This window comes from Pelodiscus sinensis, chromosome 1 (genome assembly GCF_052426305.1).
Source record: "Pelodiscus sinensis isolate ZL-2025 chromosome 1, ASM5242630v1, whole genome shotgun sequence".
In the NCBI taxonomy this organism is placed as follows: domain Eukaryota; kingdom Metazoa; phylum Chordata; order Testudines; family Trionychidae; genus Pelodiscus; species Pelodiscus sinensis.
In genome coordinates, this window is record NC_143052.1 from 30,098,434 (window position 1) to 30,117,652 (window position 19,219).

A 19,219-nucleotide genomic window follows, 5' to 3' on the forward strand; every position below is an offset into this window, starting at 1 on the left:
CTAGGGAGGTGGAAGAATCTCCATTCCTAGAGGTTTTTAAGTCATGGCTTGACAAAGTCCTGGCTGTGATGATTTAATTAGGGTTGGTCCTGTTTTGGGTAGGGGGCTTGACTCAATGACTTCTTTAGGTCTCTTCCAGCCTTAGGATTCTATGATGCTCTTTAGATGCCTAAATATTAAAGTGGTTACCTAAAATTAGATACTTATGGCTGAAAATTTTTGTCTTGATCCAGCTAAAAGTACTACTTTCTCAACTCTTGTAATTCAGATACCTTGGTTAGCTATAAAACTGACTGAATATACTCCCCTGCCAATGTGTCTTAAACCCTTCCTTGAAAAGGGCAAGAAAAATTAGTTTTCTGTGCTGTTTCAATGAGTGCTGATGAACACAAAAAATATATTTAAAAATTACTTTACTTGCTGCTGTGATGCATCCTCAGCCCAAAGTGGTCTAGATGAGAGTCTTGAGTCACTGACAAAGGGAGCTAAAAAGGGCATTTTAAAAAATCTGTAGCTTTATCTGGAGTTTAGAGGTTACTTTAAACAATTACCTACCCATCTGAGGGTTTACATCTAATTTAATCTGTGAAAGTTCAGCCCCAAGATTAAGTACAGTACAGACGTTATCAACAGAAAGGATATCCCATGGTACATAAAATCACAGAATCATAGAATAATAGAACTGGAAGGGACCTTGAGAGGTCATCAAGTCCAATCCCCTGCCCTCACAGCAGGACCAAGCACTGTCTAAATAATTTCTGATAGATGTCTAACCAACCTGCTCTTAAATATCTCCAGTGATGGAGATTCCACAACCTTCCTAGCCAATTTATTCCAGTGTTTGACCACACTGACAGTTAGGAAGTTTTTCCTAATGTCCATCCTAAACCTCCCTTGCTGCAATTTAAGCCCATTGCTTCTTGTTCTATCATCAGAGGCCAAGGAGAACAATTTTTCTCCTTCCTCCTTGTAACACCCTTTTTGATACGTGTAAACTGCTATCATGTCCCCTCTCCGTCTTCCTACAATAGTATATAACCATATGCAGTAAAATAAAAAACCAAGTTCACAAAATATTAGAGATACTATAATATGCACTAATATACTGAAGAAATTTGGATAATTCTTAATACAAATAGAAGAAGACAATATTTGCTCAACCTAACATCTCAACACCTAGTTTACAGAAGAGCAACAGAAATTCTAAGAATTCCACCAAACCGAAGAGAGAAATAGTATCATAAAACATAGAATCATAGAACACTAGAACTGGAAGGTGCCTCGAGGGGTTATCAAGTCCAGTCCCCTGCCCTCACGGCAGACCCAGTAGACCATAGTTCACTAATCAGTATATTTTAGAAATACAGAAGAAAAAATTATAGGGAAAGTAGATGTTGAAGGACCTACTATGTAAGACACTAAGCCAGTCAACTCTCATTGAAATCAGGGGTGTGTGTGTGCAAATGTATGCATATATGAATGAAATGTATTTAAAATGTTGAAAGCACAAAACACAAGACTATGGGACATACAATATGTATCTATTTTACACTTATCTTAGACTTTCATTTCAAGTACCTCAATGTCACACCAGCCAGCTCCCACTCTCTATTAACATTCTATCATTCCCACATCCATTACAGACTCTACAAGATCCCAATAGAACTGACTCAGAGGAGATTAGGTAAGTGGGCTCTACCTCAAATTTTGCATTTTATTTTATTATTCAAAAGATATGAGAAAATTTGAAAAACGTGTGAAGGCTGGATGACATCATTAAATTATTCCCTTGCTTGCCCCCTACATTCTAGCTCTACTTTTGCTATAATATCCACAAGTAATGACGGGCATTATAGTGGTGAAGAAGCCAGTTGACATATAAAAAAGAACAAAACCCATATATAGTTAACTTCGCAATAATTATAGGTTATAGAGAGAGTGACTGCAAAAGAGCAAAAATCTCAGGGCAGCAAGAACAGAAGAAAGTGGGTAATTCAATTTGAGAGTTCAGGCTTTTCACAAGTTCTCAAAACATGCATTGCTCTTGTTGATTACAGTACAGGCAGTCCCCGGGTTATGTACAAGATAGGGACTGTAGGTTTGTTCTTAAGTTGAATCTGTATGTAAGTCGGAACTGGCATCCAGATTCAGCCGCTGAATCTGGACACCAGTTCTGACTTACATACAGATTCAACTTAAGAACCCCAGGCGTCCCCAAGTCAGCTGCTGCTGAAACTGATCAGCAGCTGATTCCAGGAAGCCCGGGGCAGAGCAACTCTGCCTCGGGCTTCCTGTAGTCAGCCGCTGGTCAGTTTCAGCAGCGGCTAACTTGGGGACGCCTGGGGCAGAGCAGCTCGGGTGCTGCTGGGTTGGTCCAGTAGCGCGACCGCTCCTCGGCACTACTGGACCAACCAAGCAGCACCCCAGCTGCTCTGCCCCAGGTGTCCTGATTCAGCCACTGCTGAAACTGATCAGCAGCGGCTGAATCAGGACTCCTGGGGCAGAGTAGCTGGGGTGCTGCCGGGTTGGTCCAGTAGCGCCAAGGAGCGGTGCTGTGGGACCAACCGGCAGCGCCCCACCTGCTCTACCACAGGCCCCGGGCTTTGCTCCACATCTCCCTGGTCTGCTGAGGGGGGCACTAGCTGCGTCCCCCCCAGCAGACCAGAGAGACGCGGAGCAAAGCGGCGGAGGACCCGGGCCGGACCCGCTGCACTTCCAGATCAGCTGGAAGCGCCGGGGGTCCGGCCCCGGGTCCTGCGCGGCTTTGGTCAGCGTCTCCCTGGTCTGCAGACCAGAGAGACGCGGAGCAAAGCGGCGCAGGACCCGGGGCCGGACCCGCGGCGCTTCCAGCTGATCTGGAAGCGGCCGCGGGTCCGGCCCCGGGTCCTGCGCCGCTTTGCTCCCCGTCTCCCTGGTCTGCTGGCTCCCGCAGCAGACCAGGGAGACGGGGAGCAGCTTTTCTCGCCCCGGAGGAGGCGGGTGGCGGGACCAGGCGTCCCGCCACTCCAGTCTTCCGGGGCGAGAAAATCCCCGTTCATATCTGCGGATCCGACATAAGTCGGATCCGCGTAACTCGGGGACTGCCTGTACTATAAAGCCGGGGGATTTTTGTTTCATGTGAATGTTCTCATAGGCTTTGCATGACTGAAAGCTTCAGTCTTTCAGACTCTGGTACAGCCACAAGTCAGCAGATATACAGAAGCAAAAAGTAACTGTGGTTTGGCAAATGATTTTTAAGAGAATGCTATGACTAATGCATGGAACAGTACAAATATGCAATGATGAAATGGAAACTGTGATTACAAAAACTGTGAATGCTGGAACTGGACACTTTCTTAGTCAGCATATCTGGTTCCTATATTTTTGAGTTGTATGTATTCTGGTTGTTTTACTGACAAAATAAGAGCTAGTGCAATTGGGTATGTGCAACTGTGACAGAGAACAGAGTACAGCTAACTCACATTTCAATAAACCTGCCTTCTAAGCTCTAATTTATTTTATTTTATTTGCACAGTAAAAAGATAAAGACACCCATCCATACTACTAAGCACCCTTAACAATATATAGAATTCAAAATATTCTAATTGCATTGATATTACACTTCCATCCATCCTACACAACTCCTCCAATCAACAATGAGTATAGAATGAAAAACATTTCCTGCAACTCTGTTAGCAAAAGAGGCAGAAAAATAGCTGATCTGCTGGAACTTGTCTTGTTTTGGGTTTGTTTGGGGCGGAGGAGGAGCTTTCATACTCCAGCAATTGGTGCCTAATTAGATTTTTCCCCAATTCTGATTTTCACAATGATAGTATTTACTATTTCTGAAATGTCCAGAGTAAAATGCTTCCTAAATGTCATTGTTACATAAAAACTCTGTTTTAGCAGTAATATGAGCTAATTTTATTCTTCATAAGCTGATTTACAGTAGAGTTAAGTCATTCACCTTTCAGTGGCCTTATGTTAATGAACTTGTGAACGTTTGTGATCCTTTGGTATATTAGTCTTATGGTTATTTCTAATACTGTAACGTGTTTTCAACACTCAGATTTATTCTCTACCACCACATGAGGGAAGAACTATTGCATTTATAGCTACAGAGGTACTGCTACTTCACTTTTTAAAATGTGAAATATACTCAACTGTTCTTTTACATTTTCTTTACTCCTTCTCACTCGTAAAGATTATACTCTTAATAAACAATATACCGTGAAATAAAGGAAAAGGGGGTAAAATGGGGTTGGGGTAACAAGGGAAATAAAAAAAGTCTAGAAAAACATGTTTGTATTATTATTCTTTTTTATGTTATAGGTGACAAATTCAGATCTCTCTTGGGAAGAGAGCTACATGATTGACAATATAATACACTGTATGTTGTAGTGTTACAGCAGGATACAAAATGAGATGGAGGGGCAATATTTTCAGTTTACATGTATTTTTTCAAAATATTCCCAGAGGGAGCCATCTGATCCTTCATATTGTCCCAACTGCCTACCTAGATTTAGAATTCAAAACCTCCAGCTAATTAAGTTCACTCACATGGGGCCTATCCTTCATCTTCCCCCTCCTCCTTCTGAATTAACTACAATGCTGGGCCCATGAATGCAGTTCTTATATAGAGCCAGATTCTGATTTAGAAAAATAGTTGTTAATTTTGGTCTGGAGATTTAATCACATGACAATCTATAATTAAACATTAACTTTTTAATTCCTGAAGACTCCGAGCCAATCCTGGCTAGGAATGTGAATGATTAACTGGTAAGCATCATTCTTACCAGATGATGCTTACCAGTTGCAGTTAACCAGTGAGGGCTGGAGCAGCCCCCCACCTGCCCCAATTCAATGGGTTGGCCGGTTCAGCATAACATTTAACTGGTTAACTAATTACGGGGGATTTTACATCCCTAAGCCTGGAGGATTGGCAGCCCTATTTATAGTGGGGTTATACCTGATCTTTTTTTCTTCTTTTCCCCCACTCGCGAGTTTAGTCTGGTTAGGCCGCTTCTAAGCACCGCTCCCCTCCCCCTTTTGTTCCTCTTTCTGTAGGTAAATCTAGAAGTGATACACTTGCAAAATGAGCAGCCCATTGGTGCCGCTTTCTCTTCTCCCTCTTATGCTCCTGCGTGGCCCTCGCAGCGCCTGCCAGTGAAAAGGCAGAGGTCTGGCGCCACCGAGCGAGGCGCTGCTGGCCCGTGCGAAGGCCAATGAGCAGCCCACACTGAGCACGCTCGGGCTGAAGAGTGCCAAGCCCGACCGGTCCGGGCACTGGCTCGCGGTTCAGAGCGCGCCGCGCTGGGAAAGGTCCAACGGGAACCAGCGAGTTCCCCGGCCCGTCGCAGCCAATGAGCAGGCGACGGGGGTGGAGCTGGCGGCGGCGGATCACAGCGTGCGGCTGCTCTCGGTGCATTGAAGGGAACCATCCCCCGGGGAAGCTGGCGTCCGTCTCCCTGTGTCGCTACAAGGGCGGCCGGCGGGGAAGGAGCCGCGGCAGGGTATGGGGCGTGCCGGGGCTCCGTGAACCTCTTGCCTAGGCGGCCTTCCTCTTGGGCAGGACCCAGCGCCAGAGCGTCGCTGCTCCGCCGGCTGTGCGACATGACCCAGCTGCTGCGTGCCGCAGCCGGGCGAGGGAAGTGGACCAGATCCAGTGCGGCCAGGAGGGCTGCGTGCCTGCTAGCTGCGGCATACGGGCTGAAGATCCTCTACCCCGTCCTCCGCAAGCGCCTGCAGCAGACAGCTTGCGAAAAGGGCTTGCAGGCTGCCTGCCGGGCCGGAGGGGGCGAGGAGCCGCTGCAGTGCAGCCGGATCCGGGGCAGAGCCTCTCCGGCAGTGAATGCGGAATTTTTCAGGCAGCTGCTGGAACTTCGCAAGATCCTCTTCCCGAAGCTGGTGAGCGCCGAATCGGGCTGGCTCTGCCTCCACTCGGTGGCTCTGGTCTCTCGGACCTTCCTCTCCATCTACGTGGCCGGGCTGGATGGGAAGATCGTCAGGAGCATCGTGGAGAAGCAGCCCAGGAGCTTTGCCATCAAATTAATCAAGTGGCTGATGATTGCAATCCCTGCCACTTTCGTGAACAGCGCCATTCGGTACCTGGAGTGCAAGCTGGCCCTAGCCTTCCGCACTCGCCTAGTGGATCATGCTTATGAGACCTACTTTGCCAACCAAACTTACTACAAGGTGATCAATATGGATGGGAGGCTGGCGAATCCCGACCAGTCCCTGACCGAGGACCTCATGATGTTCTCCCAGTCGGTGGCACACCTGTACTCCAACCTGACCAAGCCCATCTTGGATGTTGTGCTGACGTCCTACAGTCTTATCCAGACTGCCAGGTCCCGAGGAGCAAGTCCTATTGGGCCTACGTTGCTAGCAGGGCTTGTGGTGTATGCTACAGCGAGGGTGCTTAAAGCGTGCTCACCCAAATTTGGCAAGCTGGTCGCTGAAGAAGCTCACAGAAAGGGTTATCTGCGGTATGTCCATTCTCGGATTATAGCCAATGTGGAAGAGATTGCCTTTTACAGAGGACACAAGGTAAAATGGAAATAAAGGCGAGGACTAAAATCTGAGGTGGTTCAAAACTGTTGCTGTATTACTAGATATGATCTATTATAATCCAGAAGAAAGCTTTGCTATAGTTTAGATGACAACACAGTCTTTGACATAGTAATTGTATAGCTAAGAAAAGTTGCAGTTACTATAGTCCTAAAGTTGCTGACATTCAGTACAGTATTTGATCTGTTCTTTTTATGCAACAGATAGTTTATTTAAAAATCAGTATATCGAAGACTTTTTCAAAATTATATTGTGAATTTTGACGGTAATGTGTTTTTTTTTTTAAAATGGCTTTTGAAAACATTTCACATAATGTGAAAAAATAGTGGGAAATGTTACTGTCCTTTCAGTTAAAAGTATTAGTAAGTCAACATAAATGTTTTATTTTTATAGGAGCAATGAGCATCAAAAAACTGTCTGCAGCATTTCATTATTTGCAGCTAATTTAAATGTTAAAGTCAACACTTTTGTGTTGGCTCAAATTCCTGCATTATGTCATACTGATGTGTCATTTCCTTGGCATGTATTATCACTTCCTCTTGGCACATTGTTGAGAGACATGAAATACCAATTTAAGGTCTCAGTTCTGTAGGTTTACTCAGGCAAAAAAAAATATTTCACTGGAATAATTGGAGTTTTTCAGGTTCAAGACTCCAAATCTTAAGCTTTAATTTACAGGTGTGTAATTCTAAAAATCCTCTGCATTACACACCTAGAACTGGTTTTACTTCAATCGTGAGGAGCAGCTTTTATCACTCATTTGTATTTTGCTCTGGCAGCATGAAGCGAGTGTAAAACCAGACTCATGCTCAATGAGTTCCATGAGCTGTGCTGATTTACACTAAGGCCTTGTCTGTTAAGCAACTTCAGCAAGTAGCTGAAGTCTTCAGAGAAGTAGCCGAGTTAGTCTGTACAGGCTAAACTTAAAAAACAACAAATAATCTGGTAGCACTTTAAAGACTAACAAAACATGTAGATGGTATCATGAGCTTTTGTGGGCACAGCCAACTTCAGGTGACCAGAGTGTTGGATATCCAGAACCAAAACCTGTAGCTGAAGTCAACATACTTTGATCTGCTTACCACAGTATTTTAATAAAGTCAGCAGCTGATGCTCCTGGAAAAAAACGTAAAAAACAGCAAATAGTCCTACAGTCCCTTCCAGACTAACAAAACACACAGATGTATCATGAGCTTTCATGGGCACAACCCACTTTTTCAGATTAATGGAGTAAAGGGGTCCAGTTGACTCCACCTATTTTTCTCATTTTGGTGAAGTACTGGAGTTGATGGGAGAGTACTCTGTTGTCAGTTTATCACTTCTGCACTGATGCGATAAATCGAACCCTGCTACATCAGTTGCTATGCATCAATCCAGTAGGTAGTGCAGACATCCCTTGAGCATGTGGCCCTTTGTATAAATAGGCACCACACAGCTTGCTGTAGTGACTGCGAGATGCAATTAAGAATTCAAATCCGAACACTGGTCATTTGGTTGTTGTATGTATATATTGTACTTATATGTGTATCTATTTTTACTGTACTGTGTGAGAGCTTACTTTTTTTAAATTATAGGTGGAAATGAAACAACTACAGAAAAGTTACAAGGCTTTGGCAGACCAAATGAACCTCATATTGTCCAAACGTTTATGGTACATCATGATAGAGCAGTTCCTGATGAAGTATGTTTGGAGTAGCTGTGGTTTGATTATGGTGGCTGTACCTATCATCACAGCAACTGGATTTGCAGATGGAGGTAATAAGACTTTTTAAAAAAAAATTCAAATATTTATTTTAAATGATCAGTTAACCAGTTGGGGCTGGAGTAGCCCTCTCATGTTGTGACAGCCCATCCATGGATGTGCCAACTCAGCCAGAGCAGCTCCCTTCTGTGGCAGGAGGGACTTCTCCAGCCTATCTGCAGCAGACAAGAAGAGACTGTTGCTCCAGCTCAGGTGGGCTGGAATACCTGCCCCACTCCCCGTTTCATTGGTTAACTGATTAAACAGAGTGTTTAACCGGTTAACTAATTAAAGGACATTTTACATCCCTAGTAGTGATATAAGGAGACCACATTTCATTTTAATATCATTTGTAGCTGCCATGCTATAATATTCAAATACCGCGTATGCCTTATCTTTGTGTAGCTCCTGGCATGAGTAAAAATTACAGGCAAACCACTTGAAGTATCAGTGACAAAAACGTATCTTTGAACTTAACCTGATGAACACAGTACATTCTGAATTGTAGGATAGGATCTCTTTTCAAATAAGGTGTCAAGGTGAATTGTAGATAAACATTTTATAAGTATTTCTTGACACATTTATTGTCCTTTTTAATGTATAAAGGTGGTCTCTCAAATTTAAAAAAAATAAATCTTGTATTTTATATTTGCAATATCAATATCAAATGCTCACTTTCCTCTCTCTTCAGGGGAGGCTCTAAGTAATGAAGTCTCATTAAGTTGTAAGCTTAGCTGTAGCTGTCATGTCCCAACCAAGGTTGGGAAGGCTTGTTAAGTCTCTGAATGTCTGCTGCTTTACTACTAAATAATATCCATCTAGCTAAGCTGTCTGACTTCCTGTTTTGTTTGTTTTTTTGCTGTGGCATTTGCTCATTATCTTAGTGTCTGAATGCTTCCCAAACATTAATTAATACTTATTTATTCTATTTTGTGTTGACGTGTGTAAGAGTCAGCATTGCCTCTCACTTGAAGTAGAGTACAGAAAGGGAACTGAAGCTCAGGTTACAGCAGGCCCGCCAATGGGGAGGGCAAAAGGAAGTTGTCCCAAGGCTGGTGATTATAAAGGTCAAAGGAGGTCCACACCAGGATCCCTGAGCACTTTAAATCACTACCAGAGTGCTGCACAACCACTCCGAGGGTTGTGGGGGAAGGCACCACGCTCCAGGTGACACTGAGGGCTATGGGGGGTAGTGGCATGGTGCACTCAGTGCCCCAGCCTCATCCAGTCTGCCTGAGGCCCCGGCCCTTCTGGGAACATGAAGCCACCTTGCTATGGGGCCCAGCATTGCTGTCAGCTCCCCTGGGTTACACACTTGTGTGATATCACTATTCAGGTCTTCTAAAGATCATGTCCCGGTCTTCCAACAATGAGAGCAAAGTAAGGTCCTGATTGTAATGTTGTTGCAGATGTTTTTTAAGGGGGGGGGGGGGGGAGTGCAACTTGGCAGAGCAGTAAGAATGTGTTAAATGAAGAAGCAGTAACAAGCAAAAATCATTTTGCAGTTTACATGTACAACTACAACTCTTTGTTGTTTGAGATTGTATACTATCTTCTGTAGAAAGAAAATCCATTAAAATAGGAATACGATCATTTAAAAATTCCTGTTTAACATTTTTAGATACTGCCTATTAGACCTTAGAAACTGTAAAGAGTAGTATCCCAGCAATACCTAAGCTAAATAAATAGATAGCAAAAAATGACTTTGAAGTTGGCTCGACCGATCTCCACATACATGGATCCTAAGTCATATAAGATTCTCTATGAAAAGATCTTTCAATACTTTGTAAATGAAAAGCTCATTTTAAATGCAGTCCATTTAACCACGTACCTATGGATCATTTTCAGAACAGGTGAAATTTGTGCCTGTTGTCTGAATTTGATAAGGAATTTGGCAATTACAGGCAGTCCCTGGGTTACGTGCAAGATAGGGACTGTAGGTTTGTTCTTAAGTTGAATCTGTATGTAAGTCGGAACTGGCATCCAGATTCAGCTGCTGCTGAAACTGATCAGCAGCTGATTCCAGGAAGCGCGGGGCAGAGCAACTCTGCCTCGGGCTTCCTGTAGTCAGCCGCTGGTCAGTTTCAGCAGTGGCTGACTTGGATGCCTGGGGCAGAGCAGCTCGGGTGCGGCTGGGTTGGTCCAGTAGCGTGGCTGCTCCTCGGCGCTACTGGAGCAACCCAGCAGCACCCCAGCTGCTCTGCCCCAGGCGTCCTGATTTAGCCGCTGCTGAAACTGATCAGCAGCGGCTGAATCAGGACTCCTGGGGCAGAGCAGCTGGGGTGCTGCCGGGTTGGTCCAGTAGCGCCGAGGAGCGGTGCTGCGGGACCAACCGGCAGCGCCCCACCTGCTCTACCACAGGCCCCGGGCTTTGCTCCACGTCTCCCTGGTCTGCTGGGGGGGGGGGGGCACTAGCTGCGTCCCCCCCCCCCCCCCAGCAGACCAGGGAGACGTGGAGCAAAGCAGCGGAGGACCCAGGGCCGGACCCACGGCGCTTCCAGATCAGCGCCGCGGGTCCAGCTCAGGTCCTCCGCCGCTTTGCTCCGCGTCTCCCTGGTCTGCTGGCTCCCCCAGCAGACTAGGGAGACGGGGAGCAGCTTTTCTCGCCCCGGGGCGAGAAAATCCCTGTTTGTAACTGCGGATCCGACATAAGTCGGATCCGCGTAACTCGGGGACTGCCTGTATATTCTAAACACAAAAGTTTATGCAGGTCCATATTACATAAAAGAACCAGTAAAGGATAATAGAGCTTTAGTACTTAGTTAACCTAATTTCTGTTATCAAACTTAATCTACTTTCTGCTAAAATGAAAATAAGTGCAGCTTGGCAACAACCCTTAACTGATAAAGAGATTATTTAAGCACAGCACGTAAATGTCTCCTCCCTAGCTCTTTGCCCATTAATCAGAAACAGGTTAGGTGTCCTTTAAGGAAAGAGAGCCCGTAGAGAGCAAAGGAGCAATATTCCAACCCTGTTAACCTTACAATAAGTAACATTCTCTGACATCCAGAAATGGACATCTGACAAATATGTTTAAAATGCAGACAGAGCAGAAGGTCAGAAAAATGAATCTGACTTCTCCAAGTCAGTGATATAGCCTGTCTTATAATAGTGAAGGAGGAACATGTAAAATGTTAAACCATGGAACTTATTACAGAGCCTTGAGGAATTCTGCAAGAATAGATTCAAGATCAGAAATGCATTATTAACTGTGACAAATTGACCCCATCATGTGGTAAGAAGTAAGTAAACCGGCTATGCCAAAAATCCAGTAAGTGCAGCTCACTGCTGAAGGTAATTTAGTTGGAGAACTAGTACTGCAGCAGGAAAGGTGGGGAGCTCTGCCAGTGTTAATTCTGCCACAGCCCCTGGCAACCAGGTCAGGTGTGGAAGGCAAATGATTGGTTAAAATCTGAAGAATGGGAACTAGAACCATCATTGATGAATAAATCCTGAATTCAGGAAGTGTTTAAAATCAAATATCTAATGTTTAGAATTTATGACCATGCTTGAAATCAATCTGAAAGTGTTCACACAGATGGTTCTTCAGATAGGAGGCATTGTATCAGTGTAGCGATAATTTTTTCCCTGTTGTTGCCAAAATTAAGGTATTTGTATGTATTTAAAAATCAGACACCAAAGCTAATGCTACCTTTTCTGATATCTGTTTGCTATTACAACATGTAAGATAAAGCTATTTTATAATACTATTAGATAAATGATTTAATAATACTTGAGTATGCAAAAGGAATTCTACAAAAAGCACTTGTATACCATAATATACTGAATGTACAGGTTGAACCTCTCTAGTCCAGCACCCTCGGGACCAGACCAGCGCTAAACCAAAGAATTTGCCGAACCATGGGAGGTCAGTATTGTCTTGAAGCACTTCTATTACTTAGCCCTGGTCTACACTGGGGGATTATTTCAAAATACGTCCCTTTATTTCAAAATAAGTGAAGCGTCTATACCATCAATCCTATTATTTCAAAATAACAGACTGGTTATTTCAAAATCTGTACTCCTACTTTCCTGGGGGAACAAGTTTATTTCAAAATAGTTATTTTGGGAGTTATTGTTTAGAATTTAGCAATTTCAAAATAATTTCTTAATGTAGACATGCCCTTACTGAGCTCATAGAAGATATTTAGAGCTAAACTAGAGCTAATTAACAGCACAGATCATTGAGAGCCAGGACTGGTGGCTGTAATACAACTTTATGGGACTGTGGGAAACCTGGTCACACCCATGATAACTGGACAGCTGGCTAATTAAAATTATGCTGGACCATGGATGTTGCTGAACCGTGGATGTTGCTGAACCAGAGATTGCCAGACTAGAGAGGTTCAATTTGTTGTTAATTCATTGGAAATAAAACATTAATGAAATTAAATTATTATAATTAGGCACAATAGATATGTTTTCCTATAAAACAAATGGAATTAAATTTTATATGTGAGGAAAATCTTAAAACATTGCTAAAGCTTAGATACTAAAGAGAGACCACAGGCCTAGTCTGAACGGAAATAGTACTTCCTCTAATACAGAAGGAAAAGTCTCTGTGTGAAAAAGATTGGAGAAAATGACCAAGAAAAGTTATTTTGTGCAGGTCTGATAGTTTGATTTCACTCATGCATTAATGGAGAATTCTGTTCTGGATCTGGGTAAATTCCTCAGATATGCCCAATTTTAAATTCTCAATGATCATAAAACTAAAATGCTCGCTAGATCAGTAAAATTTGGTTAGCTGCCAAAAAAAAGTTGTTGTGTTGTGTTTTTTTGTTGTTGTTGTTGTTTTGAGGTTTTTTTTTTTTTATACTACTGAATTAGCATTACTATTGAGGACTGAATTCCCTACAGAACCTTATTCACATCAGTCTTCCCACTGGAGTAAATATGACTATTTACACAACTGTCATATGAGCAAGGGTTTTAGCCTTCCTCAGTCAGGCTGTGATCCTATGTCCTTTTCTTTTCCCTAAAAAGGCATGATTCTCATTGTTTACCAAGTGTGTATATCCCTGTGTGCTGGATGACATAGTTAGCATAACTCAAACTAGAAAATATGAACAGCCAAAGTTTTCTCGAATAATTCAGAAATTTAATTTTGAAAGACAAAGGCTGTGTATGAGAGTAACTTTCTGTATAATATTTTTGGTCCAAAATGTTTACCTTTATCTCTGGTGTATCTTCATGGATGTAAGTGGAGTTATACCAAGGGCAAATTTATCCAAGGAAGGGTTTGTTTGGTGGCTTGATAAATTAAAACAAACTAATATTTGGGTATCGGGAGCTGCAAAAGGAAGATACAGACAGGTACAATAAGATTTTGTACTGGTTTTATGTCTTCAAATGCTGCAAAATGACCTTCTCGTGGAAGAGAGGAAACCACTTCCTTTGTACAAAAATTTTGCTTTCGTTACCTACCGTATAACAGCACATAACATAACCATCATATAGCACATATAGGAAACTCTTCACAGATTTTTTTTTTTTTTTTGACCAAAAGATCAGAATCTGCCTAATAGAAGATATTAATAACAATTCCTGATGTGTAAGAGTTGTCATTCTGAACCAGTTTACTAGTCTGGCTAGCCTGCAGTAGCCAAACTTCAGAGAGAGACAAAGCTCCATTTTGCTGCACCATTAACGAGTCTTTATATTGTTTAGGGAATGGCTAAGAACAAAATCATCCCAAGACTCCTGCTGAAACATCAGATTTTACATTTCATTTATATCATATGATTGTCTTAATTTGCTTAGTTGCAAATGTTAAGAATTGTATTATTCAATCTTAAAAAAATTATCCATATTATTATCTTGATGATTTTGTGGAGTAGCAAATTGCAGGTTGGCTCCATGTTGAATAGCAGTTTCTGTGGGTGTGATGACGACAAGAGATATAGCAGAATTGGACTGCAGACATGAAACATTTCAAGAATGAATTTTACTCTGGGGAAAAACAAACACTTCATATGAAGATATTATATTTAAACATATATGTGTTTCTTTTTCATATGCTCTATCTGGTTTCAGCTGCCATTTTTGCCTTACTCAGTTGTTAAGAGTATTTTCTCATAACACATTTCCTGTTCCTTATTTGATTCAGAAGGATTTTCAGGCTACAATATTACAAACAAAGGATTATGACTTCATTATGAAATCAAACAGTAACTTTGAGAAAGAAGGCTCTTACTCAAACACAGATCCCTTTTATACTACCAAGAGTAATATAGAAACTTACTGTTAGTTAATTGCTTTCTTATAAAATATTCTAATTTTACCAAATGTGCATGAGTAAAAAAAAAAAAGGAGCATTCATAGTTGAGTGAAGAATTAAGTAAGGTTGAAAATGAGTAATAACTGTAAGAATAAAAACAAAACAATGAAACTAAAATTATGTATTAGAATATTACTTAGGTTTGACTCATTACAGTTGTGGTAAAAGTCAGACTGAGTAATGGTATATTAAAAAGACAAAGAGGATGACGAGTGTGAAAAAGGGAAAAAAAAGATGATTATACTCCCACTTTTTCTTCGTTGCTACAAGTTTTGTGTTAATTGCTTTCCTTTTTTGTTTCTTTCAAAAAGTCTTCATGGAGTGAAAATGTTCTTGATATAATATCTGTTTTAATAATGGCTCACATTTTAACCATAATTCAACTTGTAGAGATTTTTTTTGAGAAGAATATTTGAACAGAAGAACTTTTTTTCTTTTTTTGTTTTTTTTTGTTTGTTTGTTTTGTTTTGTTTTAGAGTTAGAAGATGGCCAGAAACAAGCTATGGTCAGTGAGCGAACGGAAGCCTTTACCACTTCACGAAATCTGTTGGTCTCTGGAGCAGATGCCATTGAAAGGATTATGTCCTCTTACAAAGAGGTAGTGTGTGCCATTTTTAGTATACAACAGAAAAGAAAAATGAAAATAAACATAATTTGCAAATGTAAGATTTTTATATATATATATATATAAAATATTGTAAATCACATGGGGCAAATTCTGCTGTCTTTAAAGCAATGGGAGTTTTTCTTGAGTGAAGAATGCAGAATTTGGCTTTTAGTAACTTAAGTTTACCTAGTACTTTAATATCAGGGTAATTTGTGGCCCATGAAAATGAAACCTGCTAATATTGTGTAAACTAGAGCCAGACACTGCAGTCTTTTCAAGCAGTTCTGCTAATAGACTGTGATTTTTTTTTTTTTTTTTTTTTAATTCAGCTGTTTCAATACTTGGCCTACATGGTAGAGACTGTTACCAATTGTGTGAAGGTGTTACTATTAGCATTTTGTTAAAAATAATTTCTATATGCTATAGATTTACATGGTGCCTTGCAAATATGGTTGTTTTATGACTGAGAAAAAAAATCCGCTATATAATATGTGGAAAAACAGTAAACTGATTTGACTTGTAACACAATTACAATTTTTTATTCGGAGTACATGAAGTGGAAGACCAGTGACCTGATACTGTATCTTAATTCTATAGTTAAATGTTTGCCAAAGTAGTATAGGGATAGAACATTTTCATATTTTATTCTAAGTTCATTTGAGTTAATTACCATATTATGCTAATAAGCTTCCCATGAACTTTAATATTTTATGGTGATAAAGCACAAATCCCACTCACTTTTCTTACACAAGCATGCTGTAGCAGTCAGTGGATCTGATCTTGTTAGTAAGGTGGGCATTGTTTGTCCTTTGCAAATTTTTTATGTGTAGGCCACCAGAGTAAATCCAAGTGTGGTTTTTTTTTTTTTTTTTTTTGATGGATAAGTGTACAGGATCATGTTTTGGACCTTCATTACCTGTTATCTCTCCTGCGGTGTGTGAGACAAGATAAGTTTTGTTCATAGGATATAGAAGTGGTTTTCAAACTATGGGTCACAACCCAGTACTGGCTCATGGAATGTCAGGCACAGGGTCTTGTTGCTGCAGGGTGATCAGGTGACCAGTGTGGGTGCTAAGGCAGACTTCCTGCCTATCCTGGCAACACACAATGTGCTGTGCCCCAGAAGCAGCCGGCTCCTAGAAGGGGGGACGAGAGGATGGGAAGAGAGTGCATAGGGTTCTGTGCACTGGCCCTGCCCTGAACACTAGCTTCATGTGCCCACTGCCTGTTAACCTGCTGCTGGCTGCTTCTGGGGCACTGTATGGTCTTTGGTGCCAGCTGAGGCAGGAAGCCTGCCTTAGCACCCCTACTGCACTGTTGACTGTGAGCCATTCAAGGTAAGCCCCTCTTGCCACAGCCCTGACCCTCCACAAAGCTGGTGCTCCCTCCTACACCTTATAGCTCTCCTCCTCTGCCCCATCCCGGAGCCTACACTCTAGTCAAAATACATTGGATTGTGGATATTAATAATTTTCTTCAACTGGGTCATCAGAAAAAAAGTTAGAAAACCACCAGGATATACTATTCAGTATCATAAATATCACCATAACAGAGCACTGTTTGGAATTCTCGCCTGCAGTGTTAGCAGAGACTAAGGACTTGATTCAATTCCAACTGAGTTCACTGGAAAGACTCCCAGTAGAGAGTTGGATCAGCCCTTGAATAGGCTTAGAATAGGGATGTAAGTGACTAGTCAACTAGTCGCTCTCCCTCCCTCCCCCCCCCCCCCCCCCCGCTGCCTCTATCAGAAAGAAACAGCAAGGGGAGAGAGATGGGGGGGGGGGTGCTGGGAGAAGCTTAAAAGTTGTTCCCCTGCCCCTCCCCCCAGCTCCAGCTCCATGGGAGGGGACAGGAGCGCAGCAGCAGCTTTCCACCTTTACAATATACAAGAGTCCCCACAGGGGCTCTTGTATAAATTTTGCCTTTGAAATGTACTTTTCAAAGGCGAAATGCCTGGTACTTCTGCCTTTGAAATGTAGCAACAGCTGGGCGGACTCTTGCTACATTTCAAAGCAGAAGCACCCATACCGACTAATCAAGTAGTTGATGGAAATTCCATCAACTATTTGATTAGTTGATTAATCTAATTTTAACATCCCTAGTTTGGAGATTGAACTACACTGTCTCCATGTACCCTCCATCCTGACCTGCAATGATCACTTCTGAATATGACAAAGTGGAAAAGCTGTACTGCTGCTGTCCACCTTATAACAGTTCTGCTGATAATAGGAGCTCTTCAATCTCAAATATTGTCAGTACGGTCTTTTCACAGGTGCTAGAGACAAAAAACTGTCAATAGTATAAGCTTACTTATGGAGTTGAAATATTTGATAAATTAGCATGGGTTTCACAAGAAGATGCTTATAAAACTCTGACCGAGAGCAGGACTTTTCAAGAACAGCTATTTGTTATGAATTATATTTTGTGTAATTTATGGGCCTTGTTTAGAGTTAAACTTCTTTACATCATATGTATCTTCTAACATGAGGTTTGGATCTGGCAGTCTCTAAATCCTTTACTACAACTAGCTAATTTCTTTGTTTTGTAAGGCTATATCTACATGGCATACCACTTTCAATGGTATACAAGCTATGCGTGATACATGCTCCAGTGATAAGCATGCTGCATTCACACTGTGGGTGTAGTAGCTACATGAGTCAGCGAAAGACTCTAGAAGTGGGGAGGCAGCTGGGGAAGGTTCCAGCAGCTGCACTCCTGTCAGAGCCTTCCCTTGCTGGAGACTTTTCCTATGACAGTAAAGGATTTTAGCAATGAACAGTGTGCAAAGCTTTTACTTTCTGCTTCACCCCCTCCTCCGTTCGCATCACTTCCTGTGACAGGAAAAAGCTCCAGCAGTGGGGAGATAGCTGTGTAGACAGGGAGGCTGGGTTTGTATTCAGATGCACATCCACGCCCTTTACTTGCCTAAGCTATGTCTGTCTACAGAGCTATTTTATACCCATTCTGGGTGGTGGGTGGGAGGGCTATAAGGTGTATATTTGACATGCCCAGAAAGAAATGTGCAGTTCAGATGCATCTCATCAGAATTTTTTCATCAGAATTTGTGTTTTCTGAACCTGGTAATCATAAATTATATTTAGGATGATGCTTTCCCCTTCAGTCTTCTGTATTACTGCAGCTAGGAGGGTGTAGTTTCTCTCTGCCAGCAGATGGAGACAATACATGGAGGCTTTATGGTGAGGTCATTCATAACCTAGAAGATGAGGGGCTTTTGTCAGGTCCCAAAGCTTATTTGTTTGTCTCAATCAGGCTGAGGATCAGTATCTTCAATGGCTGTGGAGTAAGCCCCAAACAAAGGACACAGTTCTTGAGCAGGCGTCAAGGTCTCAGTGGATTTCCAACTGCGTACCAATATGCAGCTCCATAAGTAGCATAAACAGCATGAAGGGCAGTGAGTTAGCCATATCGTACTCCTGTGAGCTAACTGCTGCACTCACTTCAGAACTAAAACGTGTCTATGCTGCTTGGCTATCACACTAACAATACTGTAGACTTATCCCACAGGAGTCCTCTCCTGAGGGCTTGAGAACTACGAGGTAAAAATTAGGGATGTTAAATATCAGTTAACTGAATACTCGAGTAACCTCATGAATTCTTACCGGTTACTTAACTATTCTGTAGTCCCTGGGGGCGGGGGCTGGCAGCCAGTGTGCTCCGGCCCCACTCCCAAGGAATTCCCTGCCACTCCAAAGTGCTGCCTCTGTAGTGTGGGGTGCCAGGCAGAAACTGGTCTGTGAGGGGAGCCAGTTTAAAAATCAGCTGTTCTTGTGGACCGCCTGCCTGTCGCCCTGTGCTGCTGCCTCTGATACAGAGGCAGCAGCATGGGGTAGAAGTAGCCCCTGTCGGGGGTGGGGGGAGGTCTGAGATCCCAGACCTAGTACAAGCCAGAACCCAGCTGGGCAGCTTGGCTGCTAATACACATTAAATGCAGAGCTGCAACAGGGGTAGGTCCCGGACCCATCACAAGCCAGGACTGAGCTGGGCTGCTGGCCAGCCTGCTAAAAAATTTACTGGTGGGGGG

At 42.5% G+C, this 19,219-nt stretch overlaps 1 protein-coding gene across 3 annotated transcripts in view; it reads left to right on the top strand.

The window, feature by feature from the left end:
• The first annotated feature begins 5,135 nt into the window (after positions 1-5,135).
• ABCD2 (ATP binding cassette subfamily D member 2) overlaps positions 5,136-19,219 on the top strand; it is a 60,960-nt gene continuing 46,876 nt past the window's right edge. For 2 of the 3 annotated variants that reach the window (XR_012903508.2, XM_089778645.1), the window contains exons 1-3: positions 5,136-6,528; positions 8,124-8,304; positions 15,047-15,168. Coding sequence is in view for 2 of the 3 variants with exons in the window: in XM_089778645.1 (XP_089634771.1) it covers positions 5,593-6,528; positions 8,124-8,304; positions 15,047-15,168 (1,239 nt within the window). In the remaining variant the exon portion in view is untranslated. The remainder of the gene's footprint in view (positions 6,529-8,123; positions 8,305-15,046; positions 15,169-19,219) is intronic. The other variant, XM_006120406.4, reaches the window with a different exon arrangement.